Here is a 22,875-nt window from a genome sequence, read left to right as displayed (position 1 = left end):
AGAACTCCTAAGCCAGAGCATGCTGAGTTTTAACAGTGTGTCTCTAAATGTGAGGGATGAAGAAGGGTCCATAAACATCACCTTTCCTAATTGCATCTGGCCAGAGCTGCTGAGTGCACCCCCATGAGGAGACTGTGGCTCTGGGAGGGTCCTGAGAATGCTGGAGCAGCCAAGACCACAGTACCTGGAGGGTTCGGGAGAAAGTCCCAGAGGGCTCAGGGGTGGATCTGCCTGGGGAGTGAGGAAGGGCCCTGTGGGTCGAGCTGCCTGGGGAAGTGGCTTAGGTCATGGTGAGGCACCACACCAGCAGGTGCCCAGGCTCTTACAGGAGCAGAGAAGAGGGGCCATTCCATGTGGTGGGCCCCCCCAGCTTGGGGTGCTTGCTTCATTTGAGTTTGCCTGGACTGCAGGCTGAAGTCTCCCCATTCATGCAGGGTCTACAGAGAGTGGAGGGCCACACCGCAGCCCGCTGCCCCCCAGCAACCCCCGGAAGCTCCAGGGTGGCAGTGCCAAGAGGCCAAGAAGACTCAAATAGATGGTGGAGCCAGAGCCTCACACAGGGAGGCCAGAGGAGCTTGGCCTTAACCCAAAGTTGGATTGGAGAAAAGAGGGCCCTCGCTGAACACTTTGGGGATAGCTCCTACTCTAGATTCAGGGGCTACCTCACCTTCCAAACGAGGGCTGCCTGTGGAGTACCAGGGCCCTGACTGTGGACCCTTCCCAGAGGTCCCTGGCCTTTCTTGGGTGGCCACAGTTGCAGATGCTGTTCCTGGGACCACGCCACATCCTATTGTTGTCTCTGGGAGGACCTGTGTCTCAGAGCACTCTGGTCACTGCACACCACTCAGCCCAGGATGAAGAGGATGCCCAAGCAGCCACTGGTAGGTCATGGGGAAGAATCTGTCCCATCCCCACAAACTTCAGCCAACCTGCAGAGTGGACCTGGTCTCTCCCAGGTGTGCAGGCTATCAGAAGCACGATAACTTAGAGGAAAGCTGTACCCCAAACCCTCATAAATGGGAACCTATATTAAGGTGAAGGCCTAAGGGGTTTATGAGTTTTAGTAATTTTTTCATCAGAAAAGCACACAGAAAGCTTGAGCGCCATCCTATGGATACACGGTCGTGGCATCCTCTGATCATGTTTGGCACTTTCTTTCTCAAATCCACACCTTCACCCCTCGCACTCTGGGACTCCTGTGTGGAGGCTGTGGGGGTCAGAGCCACCTCCCTGGTGGTGGGAGCCACTTCTTGTTGGCCAGCTTCCTTAAGCCAGGAGGTGAGCAGGACCAAGAGAGCAGAGATGAGCTCTGTGGACTTTGGCATCAGCACCTCAGGGACAGGAGGTACAGGTGGCATTCTGGCCTCTTGGCCCGAGTAGGATGCCCATAATCGCTGTGTAGACTCCATAGCTGGTGGTGCAGGCTGGCCTCCCTGTCATGACACCCTCTGTCAATGAAGACAGGCTTGGGACTTGCACAAAGCCAGGCTGCCCTTCTGGAACTTCTCTGCAACCTCTGGGGCACATCAACACCCACACCTTCACTCAGAGGGAGGCACCACGCCTGGAGTATAGGATTTCAATTTTTCTACCTGGTCCCAGACCTCTGAGCTGAAGCTGGCCTGGGTTTCATGGCCCTTAGGCCTAGTGGCCCTGATACTGACACTAAGTACCTCCTGAGATGTGGTGTGAAATGACTTCAAGAAAGTCATGGACAAATATTTTTATCTGAAGGATTTTTATCATAATGTGTATTAGAAAAATATGTAACCGGCCCATAAGACATTTGAGTCCATTAATCATGTCTAAACTTAAAGAGTGAGTTGCTTCAAAGGAAAAAAAGGATCCACCCTCTAACTGACCAGGTGGTACTAGGGCAAAGCGGCAATCATGAGTGTGGTCTGCAGTATCTGAGGAGCAGGACACACGGCCTCCCCTGGGTCTCAGAGGCTGAGTTTGGCTGCCAAACAGAAAACCCCCAACAGTGACTTAGACAAGGTGGGGCTTATTTGCAGGGAAAAGCGGGGCAGTGGCATCGTGTCAAGCTGTTCTCTGAGGTCATCAGTACCACGGAGGAGGAAGCCCAGGGCTCAAGGTCACCAGGTGTCTGTAGAGCTGCAGCCAGCATATCCACATCCCAGGCCAAGGAGGAAAGGCCACCTGCCAACCTCTGCCTCTGCCTCGCTGGCCAACACAGTGCCCTCATGGCCCTCCCTTCTTCAAGGCCTTCTGGGAATTGTAGCTGTGTTCATTGCCCCAATATAACTAGGTTTCCATGATTAGGAAGGAAAAATGGACACTGGGTTGTCACCCAGCAGTCTATAACGCCCTCCCCAGGGTGCAGATAGCAAAGTTGAGGCCCAAAGAGGGATCCAGTATTCCAAAGTGATTGTTGGCTCATGCCACTAAAAATGGAGGACGCCCTTGGCTCAGTTTCGTGGCCCCTCCCACACTGCCTCCTTGCCCTTCCATTCTCAGCCCAGCCTCTGGCCTGGCCCCTAGCAGAGCCTGGGGGTGACTGCAGGACCTTCCACGGCCCCTGGGCACCTGCCGCCAGCACTCAGGCACCCTCAGCTGCTTGTCCCTCAGGTGGGGTCCCTTCCCATCCCTGCCGGTGCTCCTCCTTCCACGCCCCAGTTGACCTGCAGGCTCTGTTCTGCCACAGATGACCCTCCCTGCCTGGGCTGACCTCCCTGCAGGGGCCTGACCTTGCCTGTTGGGGGTTGCAGTCATGTCTCCTGGGAGGGTTCCAGGGTGGTTGAAGGGATGCGCGGGTACACAGTGCGAGAACAGGGTTGGCTACGGCACAGGCATTCGCTGTGCCTCAGCTGTGGCAACTGTCATTGCACATTTGTCGCCTCGTCACCCATCTGTCTCCGGAGTAGTCAATCTTGTGCTTTCTCAAAGCTCAGACCTTGACTGGGGGATGGGACAGCCCCCTCTCAGGCAGGTGCACAGTGGCCACTCAGGAGATGCTCATGACAAGTGAACTGCGAGAAACTGGAACACTGCAGGCTGTGTGCCCAGGGAGAGGATGGTCTGAGGCCCCTGGTGGCTGCACAGGGTGTGGAAGGCAGGTACGAGTGGCAGGCCCAAGACAGCTCTTGTTTAAAAGCAGTAATTGTACCATTTGGCTCATAAAGCACTTTCTCATCCATCAACTAATCAGAGTCTCATTTAGCAGCCCCCACCCAGGCCTGTGGGGAGGGAGGAGCAGATTTTCTTTTACAAGTGAGAAGCTAAGGCTCAGATGGGTTTGAGACTTCCTCAAGGCAAAGGAAGCAGGATCCAGTGAGGATGAGCCATGCCTCCGCCCCTCTGAGAGCAGAACCCGGTGCTCCCCCGTCCCTGTCTCCTTCCCTCTCTCCTAAGGCCACCAAGCAATGCAGCATGAGAGCTGCTGTGCAAACCCCCCCCCCCCCGGCAGACTGTGGCAGGAGACACCCCAGATGCCACCCAGACATGGCCCCAGCGTGTCTCAGGGCAGTGAGAACTAGCCGGCACTGGGCCAGCAGGCAATGTCTGTGCTTTTCTGATTCTAGGAAAGTGCTCAGGTATTCTGTGAAAACACAGTGAAGTTCACGTGTGCCCATCACGTGTGTCCCCACCAGGATGGAGGTGGAGAGCATGTGCCCTTGGGAGCTCTGCTCTGACTCCGTCTCCGCAGGGCAGTGCCGGTTCCTTGCCTCCCCATCACATGGAAAGGCCCCCCTTCTTTGCTCCTGTAAGAGCCTTCACATCCTGAGGGTTCATGGCTGTTCTCTTTTGTAGCTATGTGACACTGCTGGTTAAATGTCATGATCTGCTTCTCTGGTCTCTTGCTGATGCCCTTTGGGTTGTTTCCAGATAGGCCGAAGCCATGGAGCAGCTGTGAGGCCCATAGTTGGGCACACGCGAACCCTCTCCACACTGTGTATTGGGTTGGAGCTCCAGGAGTGGAGTTGCTGGGTGACCAGATGATCGCTGGTCTGCTCTTAGGACTAGATGCTGTGGGATGGCTGCCTTTCAGCCCTGGGTGGGACACTGCTCAGGCCTTTCCCGGTCAGGACCTGGGTGTCTGCTCTTAGTGGGCAGTGGCCCCATGTGATCTTCACCCTGCTAGGGCCTGGCAGGCTGTGGAAAACACCTAATATCCAGGACCCAAGTGGGGCCTTTATGAAGTCTCTCTGGAACTCTCTTTAGGGCATTTTCCCATGACCTCTTGACCCCTGAGACTCTGGCCCTTGCCCTTTCTTTGTGTCCCTTGGCCATGGCAGAGGGATGAGAAACTGCCACAGATCTGATTACTCACTGGGCTGAGACCATAGGCTCTTTCTCACTTCCAGCCTGGATTCAGGAACTCTGTTCTGCAAATGTGGCAGCTAACATTGACCTAAGGATGTCTATTATGGCCACAGCATGGAGGGAGTGAGGTGGTGTGTGCCCCAGTGAAGCAGTGTGATATGGTGGCTTCAGAGTCAAATAGCTTCAGGTGTGATATGAACTTCAGAATCAAATAACCTAAGACACATACCAGCTCACATCTCCTTCCTGGGCCTCCATCTGCAAGATGGAGCCTGTTATCCCAGTAGAAAAAGCATAAGAGAGATTCTCCTTAGAGTACTCATCATGCAATGAGGCATGATTCCAGGATTTCCAATTGGCAACCTCAATTTCCCTGTGTGCAAAAGAAGTAGCAGACCTTCCACTCTATGGAGTAATTTTTTTTCTTAATTTGTTTTCCTTCCTTTCTTTGTGCTGCTGGGGATGGAACCCAGAGCCTCACACATGCTAAGCAAGCACTTTAGCACCAAACACAACCAGCCCTGATGAGCAATTTTTAAGCATACAAATATAATTTTTTAAAAAACAAGAACATGAGCCAGGGTGGGTGGTAGATGTGTGTAATCCCAGCCATTGGGAGGTTAAGGCAGGAGGGTCACGTGTTTGAGACCAGCGTGGACAACTTAGCAAGACCCTCAAAATAAAAATTTAAAAAGGCTGGAGGTTAGGGCTGGGGACATGGCTCAAGCGGTAGCGCACTCGCCTGGCATGCGTGCGGCCCGGGTTCGATCCTCAGCACCACATACAAAGAAAGATGTGGTGTCTGACGAACACTAAAAAATAAATAAATAAATATTAAAATTCTCTCTCTCTCTCTCTCTCTTTAAAAAAAATGAGGAAAGGTTTATTTGGGGCTAGGGATGTGGCTCAAGCGGCGCGTGCTCTCCTGACATGCGTGCGGCCCAGGTTCGATCCTCAGCACCACATACAAACAAAGATGTTATGTCCGCCGATAACTAAAAAATAAATATTAAAATTCTCTCTCTCTCTCTCTCTCTTTAAAAAAAAAAAAAAAAAGCTGGGGATGTAGCTCAGTAGTCGAGCACCCTGGGTTCAATCTCTGGTACTGAAAACAAATAAACTACAAGACCTCCTGCAAAGACAGCTGAAGGCTCCTGTACCGTGACAGGTCTGGGGAGGGCAGCCAAAGCTGTGAGAGGGCCAGAGCTTCTGCTTGCCCCGCAAGAACTCACACACAGCAGTGGGTACATCCTGCCCCACAGCAGAGATCCGCACCAGCCATTTCCAGGAACCGGGGAACTCCACTGAACAGGATTCCTCATGCAACTGGGATGGATAGACACCTCCCAGGGATGGATAGACCTGGGAAGAAATCCCATCTTCTACCCCAGTGTCCTTTCCCACCAGTCTCAAGAGTAGGAATATAGGAGGATGTCCTTTGTGTGGTCATTGGGGTCCTGGGGCTGCCCTCACAAATGACTGCAGTCTGGGTGGCCTAGAAGAGAGATTGATTCTCTCACATTCTGAGGTCCAGGTGTTGGCCAGGCATGCTCCCTCCGAAGGTGGCAGAGAGGGTCTGCTCAGGTCCTCTCCAGCCTCTGGTGGCTCTTTGGCTGGTGGCAGCATCTTCCTGTGAGCATGTTTGACTCATCACATGGCTGTTTATTTATTTACTTATTAATTGTCATCATTTAGTGCTGGGAATTAAACCCAGGATCTTGCACATGCTAGGGAAGCACTCCACTCAGCTGTGCCCTCGGCCCACATGGACATCAGTCATATTAGAGCAGGGTCCACCCTTCTCTGGTATGACATCATCTTTACACCTATCGCAATCCTGTCTCCAAACTTGCTGAATTTAGGGTTGGGAATGGGATAAACAACTCAGCCTATATCACCTGGGGAGGCAGAAAAGCCACTAAAACCCCCCCCAGAGGCCACGTCATAAATACGTTTGCTCATAGCATACAGTGTGAGGCAGGGTTTTTGCAGAGGGAATGCTGAATCAGTTGCAGGAATGTAAAAATGTTTTTCATTTTTATAAGTGTATACAAAGAGATTTGTCATATTTAAATTCTCATTAAAATGTCTAATAAAGTCGTTTCTAGTATCCCTTTATTCATGCTTCTATAAGCTATTTGTGAAGTGATTTCAAACATATGTTACATGGATCTGCTGGGTCCAAATGGCAAATGATGTTTATGATGTTTCTGAGTTTGAAAGGTTAAGCTGAATTAAAAGTTGCAAACTTGTCAGGCACCGTGGCGCAGGCTTGTAATCCTAGCAGCTCGGGAGGCTGTGGCAGGAGGATCTCGAGTTCAAAGCCAGCCTCAGCAATGGGAGGCACTAAGCAACTCAGTGAGACCCTGTCTCTAAATAAAATACAAAATTGAGCTGGGGATGTGGCTCAGTGGTTAAGTACCCCTGAGCTCAATTCCCAGTACCCACTCCCCCACCCCAAAAAAGTTGCAAACTTGTGGGGCATGGTGGCAAACACCTGCAATCCTAGCAACCCAGGAGGCAGAGGCAGGAGGATCATAGTTCAAGGCCAGCCTGGGCAATTTAGTGAGAACTTATCTCCAAATAAAAAATTTTTAATGTCTTCCTTTCACCCATGTTACTAATACAAACAAAAACTGGGCTAGTAGCACCCATGTTCTGAGTACCTTTGTCTTTTGGCCGAATCTGTAGCATCAAATTGCCTCAACCACCCCACACACAGTCTCGAGAGTAGGAAAATAGAAGGATGTTCTTTGTGTGGTCATTGCTGTCCTGCCCTGCCACTAGCAGCATGGACCTCACTGGGACTGCAGCCTTTTACTCAGATAGAAGCTGACATCAGCCCCATGGGCTCACACCAGGCCACTCCACTGGAAATGTCCCTGGTGTTTTCTACTGTGGCTGGTGCCAGGTGTTGTTGCGAGAGAGGGATGTGTGGGAGCAGAGTGGACAGTGTGACCCAGAGAGAAGCAAGGGAAGAAAGTCATGCAGAAGAGGCAGAGAGCACTCGGGGGTTTCCTGGAGAGGAGAGGCCAGAAGTCTGGGTAGCCAGTAGGCTACTGGTGGGGAATGAGCTTCCCATATTGGTGACATGGGTGTCAAGTCACAAGCAGTTTGAGGACTTCTCAGTCTCCTTCTACAGAGCCAGTCATCCCTCAGAGAGGCTGAGACTCGCATCCCCCACTGGCTTATCCTTTTGATGTTTTTGCACAGATTCATGTTTCAGTCCATCCAGTCTCTATAAGAAAACGTGAGACTGGCTGGCTTATAAACAGGAAGCTATTTTCTTTAGTTCCAGAAGCTGGGAAATCCAAGATCTGGGATCTAGTGAGGGTCTGCTGCTGACTTGCAAAGTGTTGACTACTGGCTGTGTCCTCACATAGGGAAGGAGGGTTCTCAGGGGTCCCTTTTATGAGGGCACTAGTCCACCCTCCTGACTTGGTCACCTCCCAAAGTCCACATCCTAACCTTAACCCTAACCCTAACCTTCCTAATATCATCACTTTGAGATTAGGTTTCAACATAAGGTCAGCCGACACAAACATTTCATCCATTGCAATTATTCTGTGTGTGTACTTCAGTTCTTTTTTTTTTTTTAATATATTTTTTAGTTGTCAATGAACCTTTATTTAATTTATTTATGTGTGGTGCTGAGAATTGAACCCAGTGCCTCACACATGCTAGGCAATTGCTCTACCACTGAGCCACAACCCCAGCTCTGTACTTTGGTTCTTGAGTACAACTTCCCCAAGCTTTCTGTCCCTCATGGTACCCTCAGCCTGTGGAAGGGGAGCTGATTTCCACCCACCATGCTCTGGGAGCTCTTCAAGCCAGGACCCAGGTCTACCCTAACTTGATCTTCCATGACCCACACAGAGCCTGGCCCCCACTTTCCTTCCTTTGGGGTTTCCTTTGCCTTCAGAGTGAAATGTAGTCCCAAGCATCTAGCCTCCTCTGGCTATTCCCCAAACCTGCAAGACATTGGAGATAGAAACACTGCAGAGATAAGACTCCACACAGGGGCGGGAAGTAATGAGTGCACAATTAATCAAGAGGGTTCGTCTGTCTGTTCTCCTGGATTTTCACGTCTTGCAGGCAGTGTGGAATAATAAGGGTGGTAGGAAGCTGGGTCTGGAAACTGAGGCTGTTGCTCAGCAGCTGTGCCTTGGGCTAGTCACCCAACCTCTGTAAGTAGCTCAGCTTTCGCCACCAAGCCAAATCTTGCCCCTCATCCCACAATCAGATCCTCCCAAATCCCCTGTATGTTCCTAACTCAGGAAGTATGTTTCAAAAACAGAGGTGAAATTGACAAAGTGTAATGTGGAGAGCGGATGAACCCCCAGTTATCAGCTGATCCTGTGGTATCAACAAAAAGCTAAGCCTGGGAAACATTCCTTGCCAAAGCTCTGATGCTAACAGTTATCAGACATCCTGGGACAATGGGTATCCTGGGTTACAGCAGGATAATAGCAAAATGTTCTCAGCACAGCAACAGTAGGATAGCTAAAAAAATGTTTCTAGCTCTGTAACTTTTTAGTGCATAAAGAAGCCTCTGACAACTTACAAGCCTTGGACAATTTACAATGCCCCTGTAGTTTAACTTCCTGATTCAGAGACCCTATGTAATAAACGTGCGGAGCTAGTTCTGGGTACCTGTTGCTCCATCAGAGTGCAGTCTCCCACCTGGCCCCAGCTTTTTGTGAAATTACTTCTGTGTCTTCTTTGTCCCTGTGTTTTTCTTCATCTCCCATCGCCCCTACTAGAGAATCCTTTGTTGATGCTGTGAGGGTTGTGGCAGTTGGCACCCAGCAAGGGGCTCAGGCACAGGGGAACTCAAACAGAAGAGACACTCCTGGAAACACACGCATTGATCCCCACATTAGTAGTAATCACCGTTAAACAAGGTAAGGAGCACATATTTGTGGGATCAATCACTAGATGGAAAATTCCAGTTCTCAGAAGAGAAACCTTTATGTGCAAGCACTTAAAGCAATACTTAAAGATCAAGGATGCACTTCATTTATTTACTTATTTATTTGATACCAGAGATTGAACTCAGGGGCACTTGACCATTGAGCCACATCCCCAGCCCTATTTTGTTGAGAGCCACAGCCGAAGGGGCCCCAGCAAACTTCCAGCTGCCGGCTGATGATTGGCTCACAGCGGCCCCAGCAACATCTAGCTGATTGGCTCCTCTGCGGTGATGCTCATTGGACTGTTTCCCTGCCCTTTCAGACCACGGAGCTGCTCATTGGGGGACTTTTTTGGCTCCGCCCACGTGACCCAGCCAATCGGCCTCAAGAGCAGGAGGATTGTGGGAAAAAGAGAAGCTTGTGTGGGAGAGAGAGGCTTGTGGAAAGCCGGTGGTGGCAGTTGAGGCTCTGAGGGTTTTTCCTGAGAGGCTGTTTTGTTTGGCGTGTGTGGTTCTAAAAATAAAGTTAGTTTCTTTTGACAAGTGGCTCCTGATTGTGCCCAGCCAGACTGCGGCATTTGGTGGCCCGTACGGGGAGCGACTGAGGGTAAGTGAAACTGCTCGCCCCTGAGGGCAGGGCGAGAGGATGGGTAGCCATTTTAAGATTCTTCTTTTGTTATTTTGTTTCACTTTTGTTTTAAGTTACCTGTCCCTGGAGATGTGTAAGATGGAAGAAAAACCGCTCACATCTGAGGAACAGATAGGGAGAAAGGACGGATGGACATTTCAGGAGGCTATTATAATGATTTTGTGTTGTTTCAATTTTGTTTCACTCTGTTTCAGTTTTGTTAGGCGTCATCTTGTTGGGTTGTATTATAGTAGAAATACGGGATCAGAAATTAGTAAAAAACAAACTGAAAGAGTGTTAAGTAAATTGTTAGAGGAAGGAGGCATCTCAGTAAAATCAAGAACAATCAGGGCATACGTTGATACAATACAAAAATGTAGCCCATGGCTTTTTAAGGAGGAGTTGTTAAATATATCACAATGGAACCATCATGGTGAAGATTTAAAAAGAATAGAAAAGAAAAGCCCAGGGACTCTGCCAGTTGGCACATTGCCATTGTGGACGTTCATATCTTGTTTGCTTAGTCCAAAGCCTTCAGTTCAGACAATGGTAGAGGAAGAAGAAGACATAATGATTCAAGTAAAAGAGAAGGTCTCTCAAGTTAGTCAGACAGAGGAAAAGATTCAAGTAAAAGAGAAGGCCTCTCAAGCTAGTCAGACAGAGAAAGAAAGTGTAAAACAGAAAAAGCCATCAGGGGGAAAGTTACAACAGGAGACTGCTACTAACACCTTTCTATCACCAGAGGACGTAAGTGTCCAACTAACAAGGCCACCTCCATATGCTGGGAGGTCCCCAACCCCCGCAGTTGATAGTTGGGATCCTGAGACAAGATCTCAAATATTAACATGCCCTGTATTTGAGGCAGGAGGGCAGCGATTTTACCAAGTTTTAAATTTCAAAACAGTGAAGCAGCTAAAAGAGGCTGTAACAACCTATGGTCCTCAAGCACCCTTCACTGTAAGCATGGTCGAATCCATTAACAACTTGAACATGACGCCAGCAGATTGGGCTAATATGTGTAAAGCTGTGCTAAATGGAGGACAATACCTGTTATGGAAGGTTGCCAATGAGGAATTTTGCAAGGAGACGGCTAGGCGAAATGCAGCAGCTGGTTATCCTCAGAGAAATCTAGATATGTTGTTAGGAAAGGGACCTTATGAGGATCAGCAGCAACAAATTGCATATGATCCTGGCGTATACGCACAAATTGCTGCAGATGCAATTAAGGCATGGAAGACTTTACAAGGACATGGAGGTTTACAAGGTCAATTATCTAAGGTAATACAAGGAGCTAATGAACCTTATGCTGAATTTGTAGATAGGCTTATTCAAACAGCTACCAGAGTTTTTGGGAATACAGAACAAGCAATGCCATTACTAAAACACCTGGCTTATGAGCAAGCGAATCGTTGGTGCAGAGATATCATTAGACCATGGAAACATGAAGATTTAAACACATATATTAAATTATGTAGAGACATTAATGAACAAGAGCAAGTCGTGGCAGCTGCAGTAAAACAGGCTTTAGATGCCAGAGACATTAATGAACAAGGGCAAATTGTGGCAGCTGCAGTAAAACAGGCTTTAGATGCCAGGCCAAGAACATGCTACAATTGTGAACAAACAGGACATTTTAAAAGGAATTGCCCCATTGGAGGAGGGTTTAACAAAACTAGGTATCCAAGGAGTAGAATACCAGGTATTTGCCCACAATGCCGTAGAGGGAGACATTGGGCTAATGAATGCCGTTCTCAAACCACCATAGAGGGTACTCCATTATCAAAAAACGAACAAGGACCAGGTGTTTATCCACGATATCGTGGAGAAAGGCATCGGGCTCCATTGCCAAAAAATGGACAGGGGGGCCCAATGCTCCGGGGCCCAAAACCACAAATATACGGAGCACTGGAGGAACCCAGCAACCCCATCAGGGTAGTGCCCAGGACACATTGTCCATCAGATCCCTCATCAGACAAACCAGAGGGAGCGCAGGGTTGGACATCTGCGCCTCCGCCAGAGCAGTACTAACTCCAGAGATGGGAGTTCAAATCATTCCCACAGGGGTGAAAGGACCTCTTCCCAAAGGAACAGTAGGCTTATTATTGGGACGCAGCTCTTCTACTCTAAAAGGACTTATGATAAGTCCTGGGGTAATTGATCCCGATTATGAAGGTGAAATAAAAATTATAGCCAGTTCTCCAAAGGGTATATCAGTAATTTCACCAGGAGATAGAATAGCACAGTTACTAATAATACCCAGCCTACATGATAAATTTTCCAGTCGTACTGTAGAAAGAGGTTCCAAGGGATTAGGCTCCACAGGTGTAGACTGGGCTATGCTTTCTTTAAATTTAGATTCTCGCCCCATGCTAAAACTAAATATTCAAGGACATGAATTTAATGGGCTACTGGATACAGGTGCAGACCTTAGCATCATCTCTCGTCAAGAATGGCCAAAACATTGGCCATTACAACAAGCCACTCAAACACTTCGAGGCCTAGGAGTGGCAACTAATCCCCATAGAAGTGCAATGGTATTAGATTGGAAGGATCCTGAAGGATGTGAAGGAACTATACAGCCATATGTATTGGATCATCTTCCCGTAAATTTATGGGGACGAGATGTCCTAGATCAATTAGGTTTGACATTAACAAATAACATCAACCAAAATGCACCCACTATTATGACTAGACAAGGTTTTAGGAAAGGAAAAAGATTAGAAAAACAAGAACAAGGTATAGCAGCACCAATACAAATAGATCAAGGAACAGACAGACATGGGTTGGATTTTCAGAAAGGGCCACTGAGACAATAAAAATTACTTGGAAATCAGAAAGACCAGTATGGGTTCCTCAGTGGCCCCTGACTAAAGAAAAGATACAAGCAGCCCATGAACTGGTCAAACAACAATTAGCAGAAGGACATATACAACCTTCTGTATCTCCCCATAATACTCCCATTTTTGTCATCAAAAAGAAATCTGGTAAATGGAGATTATTGCAAGATTTAAGAGCCATTCATAATGAGATGGTTATTATGGGACCTGCTCAATCAGGGATTCCTCAGTTGTCTGCTTTGCCAAAAACCTGGTATGTTTTAGTTATAGATATTAAAGATTGTTTTTTTTCAATTCCAATTCATCCTGAGGATAGTCCACGTTTTGCATTTACTATCCCTGCACTGAATCATGAAGGTCCTGATCAGAGATATGAATGGAAAGTATTCCCTCAAGGGATGGCTAACAGCCCAACTATGTGTCAAATTTATGTTAACAAAGCAATCCAGCCACTTAGAAATCAAAATCCTGAACTACAAATATTTCACTATATGGATGATGTATTATTAGCACACAAAGATAAAAACACATTGCTAGAATGTTATGCCACACTTACAAACTTATTAAAAAATTATAATCTAGAGATAGCAATAGATAAAGTACAATTAAATTTTCCAATTAATTATTTAGGAGTTCTATTATCCTCAACCATGGTCCGTCCACCAAAAATTCAAATACGAGTAGATCAACTCAAATCACTTAATGACTTTCAAAAGTTATTAGGAGACATAAATTGGATAAGGCCTTATTTAGGTATACCAACAGGAGAGTGGGGGACCTTTATTTGATATCCTAAAAGGTCCATCAGATCCAAATTCACCCCGAATGTTAACGCCTGAAGCAAGAAAGGCATTAAAAATATTGAAACATATATGGAAAGTATGCATTTGGATAGAATTGATATAAGTTTGCCTTTATTATTTATTGTACTACCAACAAAAAATATTCCTACAGGAGTATTTTGGCAAGAAGGTCCATTATTATGGATACATTTATCTTATTCTCCTAACACTATTCTTACTAGGTATCCTGAGGCTGTAGGACAATTAATACTCAAAGGAATAAAAGCAGCAAAGGGAGTGTTTGGAATTTCTCCCAATAAAATTATTACTCCATATACTATGAATCAAATTGATGAGGTGGATTCTATCAGCCACCTTCGGAGGGAGCATGCCTGGCCAACACCTGGACCTCAGAATGTGAGAGAATCAATCTCTCTTCTAGGCCACCCAGACTGCAGTCATTTGTGAGGGCAGCCCCAGGACCCCAATGACCACACAAAGGACATCCTCCTATATTCCTACTCTTGAGACTGGTGGGAAAGGACACTGGGGTAGAAGATGGGATTTCTTCCCAGGTCTATCCATCCCTGGGAGGTGTCTATCCATCCCAGTTGCATGAGGAATCCTGTTCAGTGGAGTTCCCCGGTTCCTGGAAATGGCTGGTGCGGATCTCTGCTGTGGGGCAGGATGTACCCACTGCTGTGTGTGAGTTCTTGCGGGGCAAGCAGAAGCTCTGGCCCTCTCACAGCTTTGGCTGCCCTCCCCAGACCTGTCACGGTACAGGAGCCTTCAGCTGTCTTTGCAGGAGGTCTTGTAGTTTATTTGTTTTCAGTACCAGAGATTGAACCCAGGGTGCTCAACTACTGAGCTACATCCCCAGCTTTTTTTTTTTTTTTTTTAAAGAGAGAGAGAGAGAGAGAGAGAGAGAATTTTAATATTTATTTTTTAGTTATCGGCGGACATAACATCTTTGTTTGTATGTGGTGCTGAGGATCGAACCTGGGCCGCACGCATGTCAGGAGAGCACGCTGCCGCTTGAGCCACATCCCTAGCCCCAAATAAACCTTTCCTCATTTTTTTTAAAGAGAGAGAGAGAGAGAGAGAGAATTTTAATATTTATTTATTTATTTTTTAGTGTTCGTCAGACACCACATCTTTCTTTGTATGTGGTGCTGAGGATCGAACCCGGGCCGCACGCATGCCAGGCGAGTGCGCTACCGCTTGAGCCATGTCCCCAGCCCTAACCTCCAGCCTTTTTAAATTTTTATTTTGAGGGTCTTGCTAAGTTGTCCACGCTGGTCTCAAACACGTGACCCTCCTGCCTTAACCTCCCAATGGCTGGGATTACACACATCTACCACCCACCCTGGCTCATGTTCTTGTTTTTTAAAAAATTATATTTGTATGCTTAAAAATTGCTCATCAGGGCTGGTTGTGTTTGGTGCTAAAGTGCTTGCTTAGCATGTGTGAGGCTCTGGGTTCCATCCCCAGCAGCACAAAGAAAGGAAGGAAAACAAATTAAGAAAAAAAATTACTCCATAGAGTGGAAGGTCTGCTACTTCTTTTGCACACAGGGAAATTGAGGTTGCCAATTGGAAATCCTGGAATCATGCCTCATTGCATGATGAGTACTCTAAGGAGAATCTCTCTTATGCTTTTTCTACTGGGATAACAGGCTCCATCTTGCAGATGGAGGCCCAGGAAGGAGATGTGAGCTGGTATGTGTCTTAGGTTATTTGATTCTGAAGTTCATATCACACCTGAAGCTATTTGACTCTGAAGCCACCATATCACACTGCTTCACTGGGGCACACACCACCTCACTCCCTCCATGCTGTGGCCATAATAGACATCCTTAGGTCAATGTTAGCTGCCACATTTGCAGAACAGAGTTCCTGAATCCAGGCTGGAAGTGAGAAAGAGCCTATGGTCTCAGCCCAGTGAGTAATCAGATCTGTGGCAGTTTCTCATCCCTCTGCCATGGCCAAGGGACACAAAGAAAGGGCAAGGGCCAGAGTCTCAGGGGTCAAGAGGTCATGGGAAAATGCCCTAAAGAGAGTTCCAGAGAGACTTCATAAAGGCCCCACTTGGGTCCTGGATATTAGGTGTTTTCCACAGCCTGCCAGGCCCTAGCAGGGTGAAGATCACATGGGGCCACTGCCCACTAAGAGCAGACACCCAGGTCCTGACCGGGAAAGGCCTGAGCAGTGTCCCACCCAGGGCTGAAAGGCAGCCATCCCACAGCATCTAGTCCTAAGAGCAGACCAGCGATCATCTGGTCACCCAGCAACTCCACTCCTGGAGCTCCAACCCAATACACAGTGTGGAGAGGGTTCGCGTGTGCCCAACTATGGGCCTCACAGCTGCTCCATGGCTTCGGCCTATCTGGAAACAACCCAAAGGGCATCAGCAAGAGACCAGAGAAGCAGATCATGACATTTAACCAGCAGTGTCACATAGCTACAAAAGAGAACAGCCATGAACCCTCAGGATGTGAAGGCTCTTACAGGAGCAAAGAAGGGGGGCCTTTCCATGTGATGGGGAGGCAAGGAACCGGCACTGCCCTGCGGAGACGGAGTCAGAGCAGAGCTCCCAAGGGCACATGCTCTCCACCTCCATCCTGGTGGGGACACACGTGATGGGCACACGTGAACTTCACTGTGTTTTCACAGAATACCTGAGCACTTTCCTAGAATCAGAAAAGCACAGACATTGCCTGCTGGCCCAGTGCCGGCTAGTTCTCACTGCCCTGAGACACGCTGGGGCCATGTCTGGGTGGCATCTGGGGTGTCTCCTGCCACAGTCTGCCGGGGGGGGGGGGTTTGCACAGCAGCTCTCATGCTGCATTGCTTGGTGGCCTTAGGAGAGAGGGAAGGAGACAGGGACGGGGGAGCACCGGGTTCTGCTCTCAGAGGGGCGGAGGCATGGCTCATCCTCACTGGATCCTGCTTCCTTTGCCTTGAGGAAGTCTCAAACCCATCTGAGCCTTAGCTTCTCACTTGTAAAAGAAAATCTGCTCCTCCCTCCCCACAGGCCTGGGTGGGGGCTGCTAAATGAGACTCTGATTAGTTGATGGATGAGAAAGTGCTTTATGAGCCAAATGGTACAATTACTGCTTTTAAACAAGAGCTGTCTTGGGCCTGCCACTCGTACCTGCCTTCCACACCCTGTGCAGCCACCAGGGGCCTCAGACCATCCTCTCCCTGGGCACACAGCCTGCAGTGTTCCAGTTTCTCGCAGTTCACTTGTCATGAGCATCTCCTGAGTGGCCACTGTGCAGCTGCCTGAGAGGGGGCTGTCCCATCCCCCAGTCAAGGTCTGAGCTTTGAGAAAGCACAAGATTGACTACTCCGGAGACAGATGGGTGACGAGGCGACAAATGTGCAATGACAGTTGCCACAGCTGAGGCACAGCGAATGCCTGTGCCGTAGCCAACCCTGTTCTCGCACTGTGTACCCGCGCATCCCTTCAACCACCCTGGAACCCTCCCAGGAGACATGACTGCAACCCCCAACAGGCAAGGTCAGGCCCCTGCAGGGAGGTCAGCCCAGGCAGGGAGGGTCATCTGTGGCAGAACAGAGCCTGCAGGTCAACTGGGGCGTGGAAGGAGGAGCACCGGCAGGGATGGGAAGGGACCCCACCTGAGGGACAAGCAGCTGAGGGTGCCTGAGTGCTGGCGGCAGGTGCCCAGGGGCCGTGGAAGGTCCTGCAGTCACCCCCAGGCTCTGCTAGGGGCCAGGCCAGAGGCTGGGCTGAGAATGGAAGGGCAAGGAGGCAGTGTGGGAGGGGCCACGAAACTGAGCCAAGGGCGTCCTCCATTTTTAGTGGCATGAGCCAACAATCACTTTGGAATACTGGATCCCTCTTTGGGCCTCAACTTTGCTATCTGCACCCTGGGGAGGGCGTTATAGACTGCTGGGTGACAACCCAGTGTCCATTTTTCCTTCCTAATCATGGAAACCTAGTTATATTGGGGCAATGAACACAGCTACAATTCCCAGAAGGCCTTGAAGAAGGGAGGGCCATGAGGGCACTGTGTTGGCCAGCGAGGCAGAGGCAGAGGTTGGCAGGTGGCCTTTCCTCCTTGGCCTGGGATGTGGATATGCTGGCTGCAGCTCTACAGACACCTGGTGACCTTGAGCCCTGGGCTTCCTCCTCCGTGGTACTGATGACCTCAGAGAACAGCTTGACACGATGCCACTGCCCCGCTTTTCCCTGCAAATAAGCCCCACCTTGTCTAAGTCACTGTTGGGGGTTTTCTGTTTGGCAGCCAAACTCAGCCTCTGAGACCCAGGGGAGGCCGTGTGTCCTGCTCCTCAGATACTGCAGACCACACTCATGATTGCCGCTTTGCCCTAGTACCACCTGGTCAGTTAGAGGGTGGATCCTTTTTTTCCTTTGAAGCAACTCACTCTTTAAGTTTAGACATGATTAATGGACTCAAATGTCTTATGGGCCGGTTACATATTTTTCTAATACACATTATGATAAAAATCCTTCAGATAAAAATATTTGTCCATGACTTTCTTGAAGTCATTTCACACCACATCTCAGGAGGTACTTAGTGTCAGTATCAGGGCCACTAGGCCTAAGGGCCATGAAACCCAGGCCAGCTTCAGCTCAGAGGTCTGGGACCAGGTAGAAAAATTGAAATCCTATACTCCAGGCGTGGTGCCTCCCTCTGAGTGAAGGTGTGGGTGTTGATGTGCCCCAGAGGTTGCAGAGAAGTTCCAGAAGGGCAGCCTGGCTTTGTGCAAGTCCCAAGCCTGTCTTCATTGACAGAGGGTGTCATGACAGGGAGGCCAGCCTGCACCACCAGCTATGGAGTCTACACAGCGATTATGGGCATCCTACTCGGGCCAAGAGGCCAGAATGCCACCTGTACCTCCTGTCCCTGAGGTGCTGATGCCAAAGTCCACAGAGCTCATCTCTGCTCTCTTGGTCCTGCTCACCTCCTGGCTTAAGGAAGCTGGCCAACAAGAAGTGGCTCCCACCACCAGGGAGGTGGCTCTGACCCCCACAGCCTCCACACAGGAGTCCCAGAGTGCGAGGGGTGAAGGTGTGGATTTGAGAAAGAAAGTGCCAAACATGATCAGAGGATGCCACGACCGTGTATCCATAGGATGGCGCTCAAGCTTTCTGTGTGCTTTTCTGATGAAAAAATTACTAAAACTCATAAACCCCTTAGGCCTTCACCTTAATATAGGTTCCCATTTATGAGGGTTTGGGGTACAGCTTTCCTCTAAGTTATCGTGCTTCTGATAGCCTGCACACCTGGGAGAGACCAGGTCCACTCTGCAGGTTGGCTGAAGTTTGTGGGGATGGGACAGATTCTTCCCCATGACCTACCAGTGGCTGCTTGGGCATCCTCTTCATCCTGGGCTGAGTGGTGTGCAGTGACCAGAGTGCTCTGAGACACAGGTCCTCCCAGAGACAACAATAGGATGTGGCGTGGTCCCAGGAACAGCATCTGCAACTGTGGCCACCCAAGAAAGGCCAGGGACCTCTGGGAAGGGTCCACAGTCAGGGCCCTGGTACTCCACAGGCAGCCCTCGTTTGGAAGGTGAGGTAGCCCCTGAATCTAGAGTAGGAGCTATCCCCAAAGTGTTCAGCGAGGGCCCTCTTTTCTCCAATCCAACTTTGGGTTAAGGCCAAGCTCCTCTGGCCTCCCTGTGTGAGGCTCTGGCTCCACCATCTATTTGAGTCTTCTTGGCCTCTTGGCACTGCCACCCTGGAGCTTCCGGGGGTTGCTGGGGGGCAGCGGGCTGTGGTGTGGCCCTCCACTCTCTGTAGACCCTGCATGAATGGGGAGACTTCAGCCTGCAGTCCAGGCAAACTCAAATGAAGCAAGCACCCCAAGCTGGGGGGGCCCACCACATGGAATGGCCCCTCTTCTCTGCTCCTGTAAGAGCCTGGGCACCTGCTGGTGTGGTGCCTCACCATGACCTAAGCCACTTCCCCAGGCAGCTCGACCCACAGGGCCCTTCCTCACTCCCCAGGCAGATCCACCCCTGAGCCCTCTGGGACTTTCTCCCGAACCCTCCAGGTACTGTGGTCTTGGCTGCTCCAGCATTCTCAGGACCCTCCCAGAGCCACAGTCTCCTCATGGGGGTGCACTCAGCAGCTCTGGCCAGATGCAATTAGGAAAGGTGATGTTTATGGACCCTTCTTCATCCCTCACATTTAGAGACACACTGTTAAAACTCAGCATGCTCTGGCTTAGGAGTTCTGTCCCACTGCTAAACACCATTGAGAGCCAAGAATCCTTAAAGAATGGCATAATGACAAGTTCTTAATCAGTGACACGAGGAATGGGTTAAAGGTGCCGCAGCAGGTACTAAGATCAAACAGAAGAATGAACCTCCTGCATGGGCCCAGATGGTCCCAAGTGGTCCATAAGCCCATTAATAATTGAACCTATCCTTCCTGATGGTTTGGTTGCAAGGTGATTCAGGGAGTGACAAAATGGTGTCAATGATACCAGAGAGAGCTTTCTGTCTTCCAGAAGGGGCCCAAGAACTAGGTGGTATGCTCTGGTAATGTTCTGGAATGTGCTCTCTAATATAGCAGCCACTGGCCACATGCAGCTACTTAGCACCCAAAATGCAAAATTGAGATGTGCTGTACGTGCAAAACTCACATGGACTTCAGAGGACTTAGCACCAAAATAAAGAATGTGAACTTTCTCATTATTACTTTTACATTGATTATACATTGAGGTAAATAAAACACATTATTGGTTTCACCTGTACCTATGAGAACATTTGCAATTATATATGTGGCTCACCTCATACTTCTACCGGGAAGGGCAGTTCTACACTATAAATTAAGCTATTATTTGTACGTGTCTGAAGATACAAGAAATAATAAAAGTTCTTTAAAAGAATTGGATGGGTCTATACACAGGGCATAGGAAATAGGCTTAGTTAGACTCCCACCTACCAACCAGGTACCTACGTCCTTCCCAAGTATCTCTCCAACCTCCAGATGTCTGGCTCCACATCACCAAGACTCAGCCCTGAGAGTCCCATCTCCTTCTGTCCTGAGTGCACACCCCAGCTTACTGCCACATGCTGACTCACCTGATGTGGCTCTCCAACTCCAGCCCCTGCGCCCCATCAGAGGTGCTGCCCAGCCCTCCCCTTTTCAGCCCAACTCTAACCCTCCTCTGCCATCAGCCTTCCTCCAGCCTTCCTGGCCGATCTGGGGCTGTGGCCTACAGTTCATTTGAAGCTGGGCAAATGTGTGAGAGGCAAGTGAAGTACAGCATCAGGGATGGGAGAGCTGCTGGGGCCAGGCCAGATCCAGCTGTCTCTTCTCTACCAGCAGAACAACTGAGCATTGCAGACAAAAAGCCCAAGTTCAAATGCTGGCTCTCCTCTCACTCCCTAGTGACCTTCAGTCAAGTCTCTATCTTCTGTGAACACCAGAGTCCTGCAAACAAGGACAATTACAGGGCCTACACAGAGGCGGTATGGCAAGAGTGGACTGAGTTGTGCACAACGACCCTCCTGCCCTTACTTCTCCCCATGGAGGGGACAGGAGAATCCTGGTAGCCAGTGGGGTGGGAGCTACAGGACTGCATGGTGGGGAGGAAGCAGACACTGACCTCGGATGTCCCTGGGCAGGAGGGGTGGCCTGCTTGGGCCTGTGCTGCTCTGCCACATGGCGCTGGGGAAGCTGAAGCTGACTTCAGGCACGTGGAGTGTGTTCTCATCTGAACAAAGACAGGACGATATCATTATTAGCACTACCCAGTGATTCCTGGAAATCAAACTGAAGAATGGACAACACATACCAAGAAGTCACCCCACGTCAGGCTCTGTGCCTAACCCCTCCTTGGGACTTCCCCAGGGATTGTTTTTCTATGTGAACCCCTGCACTCTGTCCTTCAAGAAGTCTCCCCAGCCCAGCTTTTGGTTCTTGTCTCTTCCCATCAGCAACTGTGTTTCCTTCTCCATCCCCTCTTGCTCTTGGCTGGTGGTTACATGGCAGAGAAGAGGACTCGCTGGGTTTATTGCACATACTCAAATAAAAAAGGAAGCCAGGGGGTGGGCTGTGGGGAGAGAAGGGCATCTCTCCCTTCCATCCAGTTGGGTTCCCACTTCCTCAGGTCTCTGCCCAACATCACCCTACAGAGAAGCCCCCTGAGTGTCCAAGCCCAAGTCGCGTTGTTCTACACTCTTCCTCCTTGTCTCACTCAGCTCTCGAAACTCATTGGGCCAAGATGCCATCTGGGAGCCCAGCCTTCTGCAAACACTGTACATCTGTGATCTTCCAGCTCCCCAGGGGACCTATGTGCAGTGAAGAGCTGTCTGGCCCCTGCCAAGAAGGGATACCTGGTCTGCCCCACCTCCTGCCAGCCCTTTCAGTACACCTGAAAACACAAGTACATTCTTTCTTGAAGCACGGCAGCCAGGTGGAGAGAGCAGCACTGGCACCAATCTTAACCATGCCATCAATACCTGATGTGACCCTAGAGATGTCACTTCTACTCTCCAGGCCTCAGTTTACCCACCTGAACCAGCTGGGCTACAGATCTTGAAGGACCATCCAGCTCTTAACTTTTTGATCACAGAACCCCACAGCTGTAGAGCTGAGAACCCTGGCCCCACAGAGACTGTGTTGGCACCACTGAGAAGGGCATCGAGCCACTTCCTGGGGAGGACAGCAGGAATTCGGCCTGATCCTGGAGAAGCAGCCCCTTCCTGCCCACTGAGAGGGCCAGTGCAGACTACTCTTGCTTATCTGCAAAGTTGGTCTTCTTTTGTACGCAGATAGCATGAGATGATCTTAGGGAACAGCTCTTTGTTCTTCTATCTACCACACGGAAAGCTCTATTGTCAGGGAGCTCTTGAAATGAAATAAAATGGCACGATCTTGGGTTTTCTTGAGACATCCCCAGGAAATCAAACAACAAACAAACAAAAGTATAGAGAGAGAAGAAACAAGTTGGGTGGTGGGTACATGGAGATTATTGTAATTATTGTCTCAGCTCCTGTCTATGTTTAAAAATTTCACAATAGTCTGTTGGGGAAAGAAAATGTAATTTTTGATCACATACAAACACATCCCCACAGGCTCATTTCTAGAGGAGATATGAATACCCACCCACCAGGCTGAGCCGTTACACATAATTGCACAGGCATTTTTAAGTCCCTGATCCAGGAAGGGGCTATCATGGACACCCCCTGGCATGACTGGAGCCTGGCACTGTGTACTGCCTGTCAGCTGGGAGTGCTGGGGAAGGCCAGCCCCATCCCTGACTCCCAGCTCCCACTCTAGGCCACTCTGTGTTCTCTGTGACTTTTCATTGTTTTAAGAGCATATAATGGGAAGGGGGCTACTCCTGAAAACAGAAAATCCCATAAAGAACATTTTGTTTTTAAAAGTGTTTCAAGTTTGGAGGGTGGGGAATGGTACTACAAGCTG

General features: G+C 49.3%; 1 protein-coding gene across 1 annotated transcript in view; it reads right to left on the bottom strand.

Moving 5' to 3' along the window:
* Window positions 1-19,046: 19,046 nt before the first annotated feature.
* Window positions 19,047-22,875, bottom strand: part of LOC114078928 (kinesin-like protein KIF19) — a 43,533-nt gene continuing 39,704 nt past the window's right edge. Inside the window, exons 19-20 of the mRNA XM_071605345.1 lie at window positions 21,053-21,160; window positions 19,047-19,239 (exon numbers count right to left, since the gene is read on the bottom strand). Of these exons, the coding sequence (XP_071461446.1) occupies window positions 19,139-19,239; window positions 21,053-21,160 (209 nt within the window). The 3' untranslated portion in view covers window positions 19,047-19,138. The remainder of the gene's footprint in view (window positions 19,240-21,052; window positions 21,161-22,875) is intronic.

The sequence above is a fragment of the Marmota flaviventris genome, chromosome 19 (assembly GCF_047511675.1).
Source record: "Marmota flaviventris isolate mMarFla1 chromosome 19, mMarFla1.hap1, whole genome shotgun sequence".
Taxonomy (NCBI): Eukaryota; Metazoa; Chordata; class Mammalia; order Rodentia; family Sciuridae; genus Marmota; species Marmota flaviventris.
Note: the sequence above shows the minus strand (reverse complement) of the source record. Positions and strands in the feature narration are given on the sequence as shown.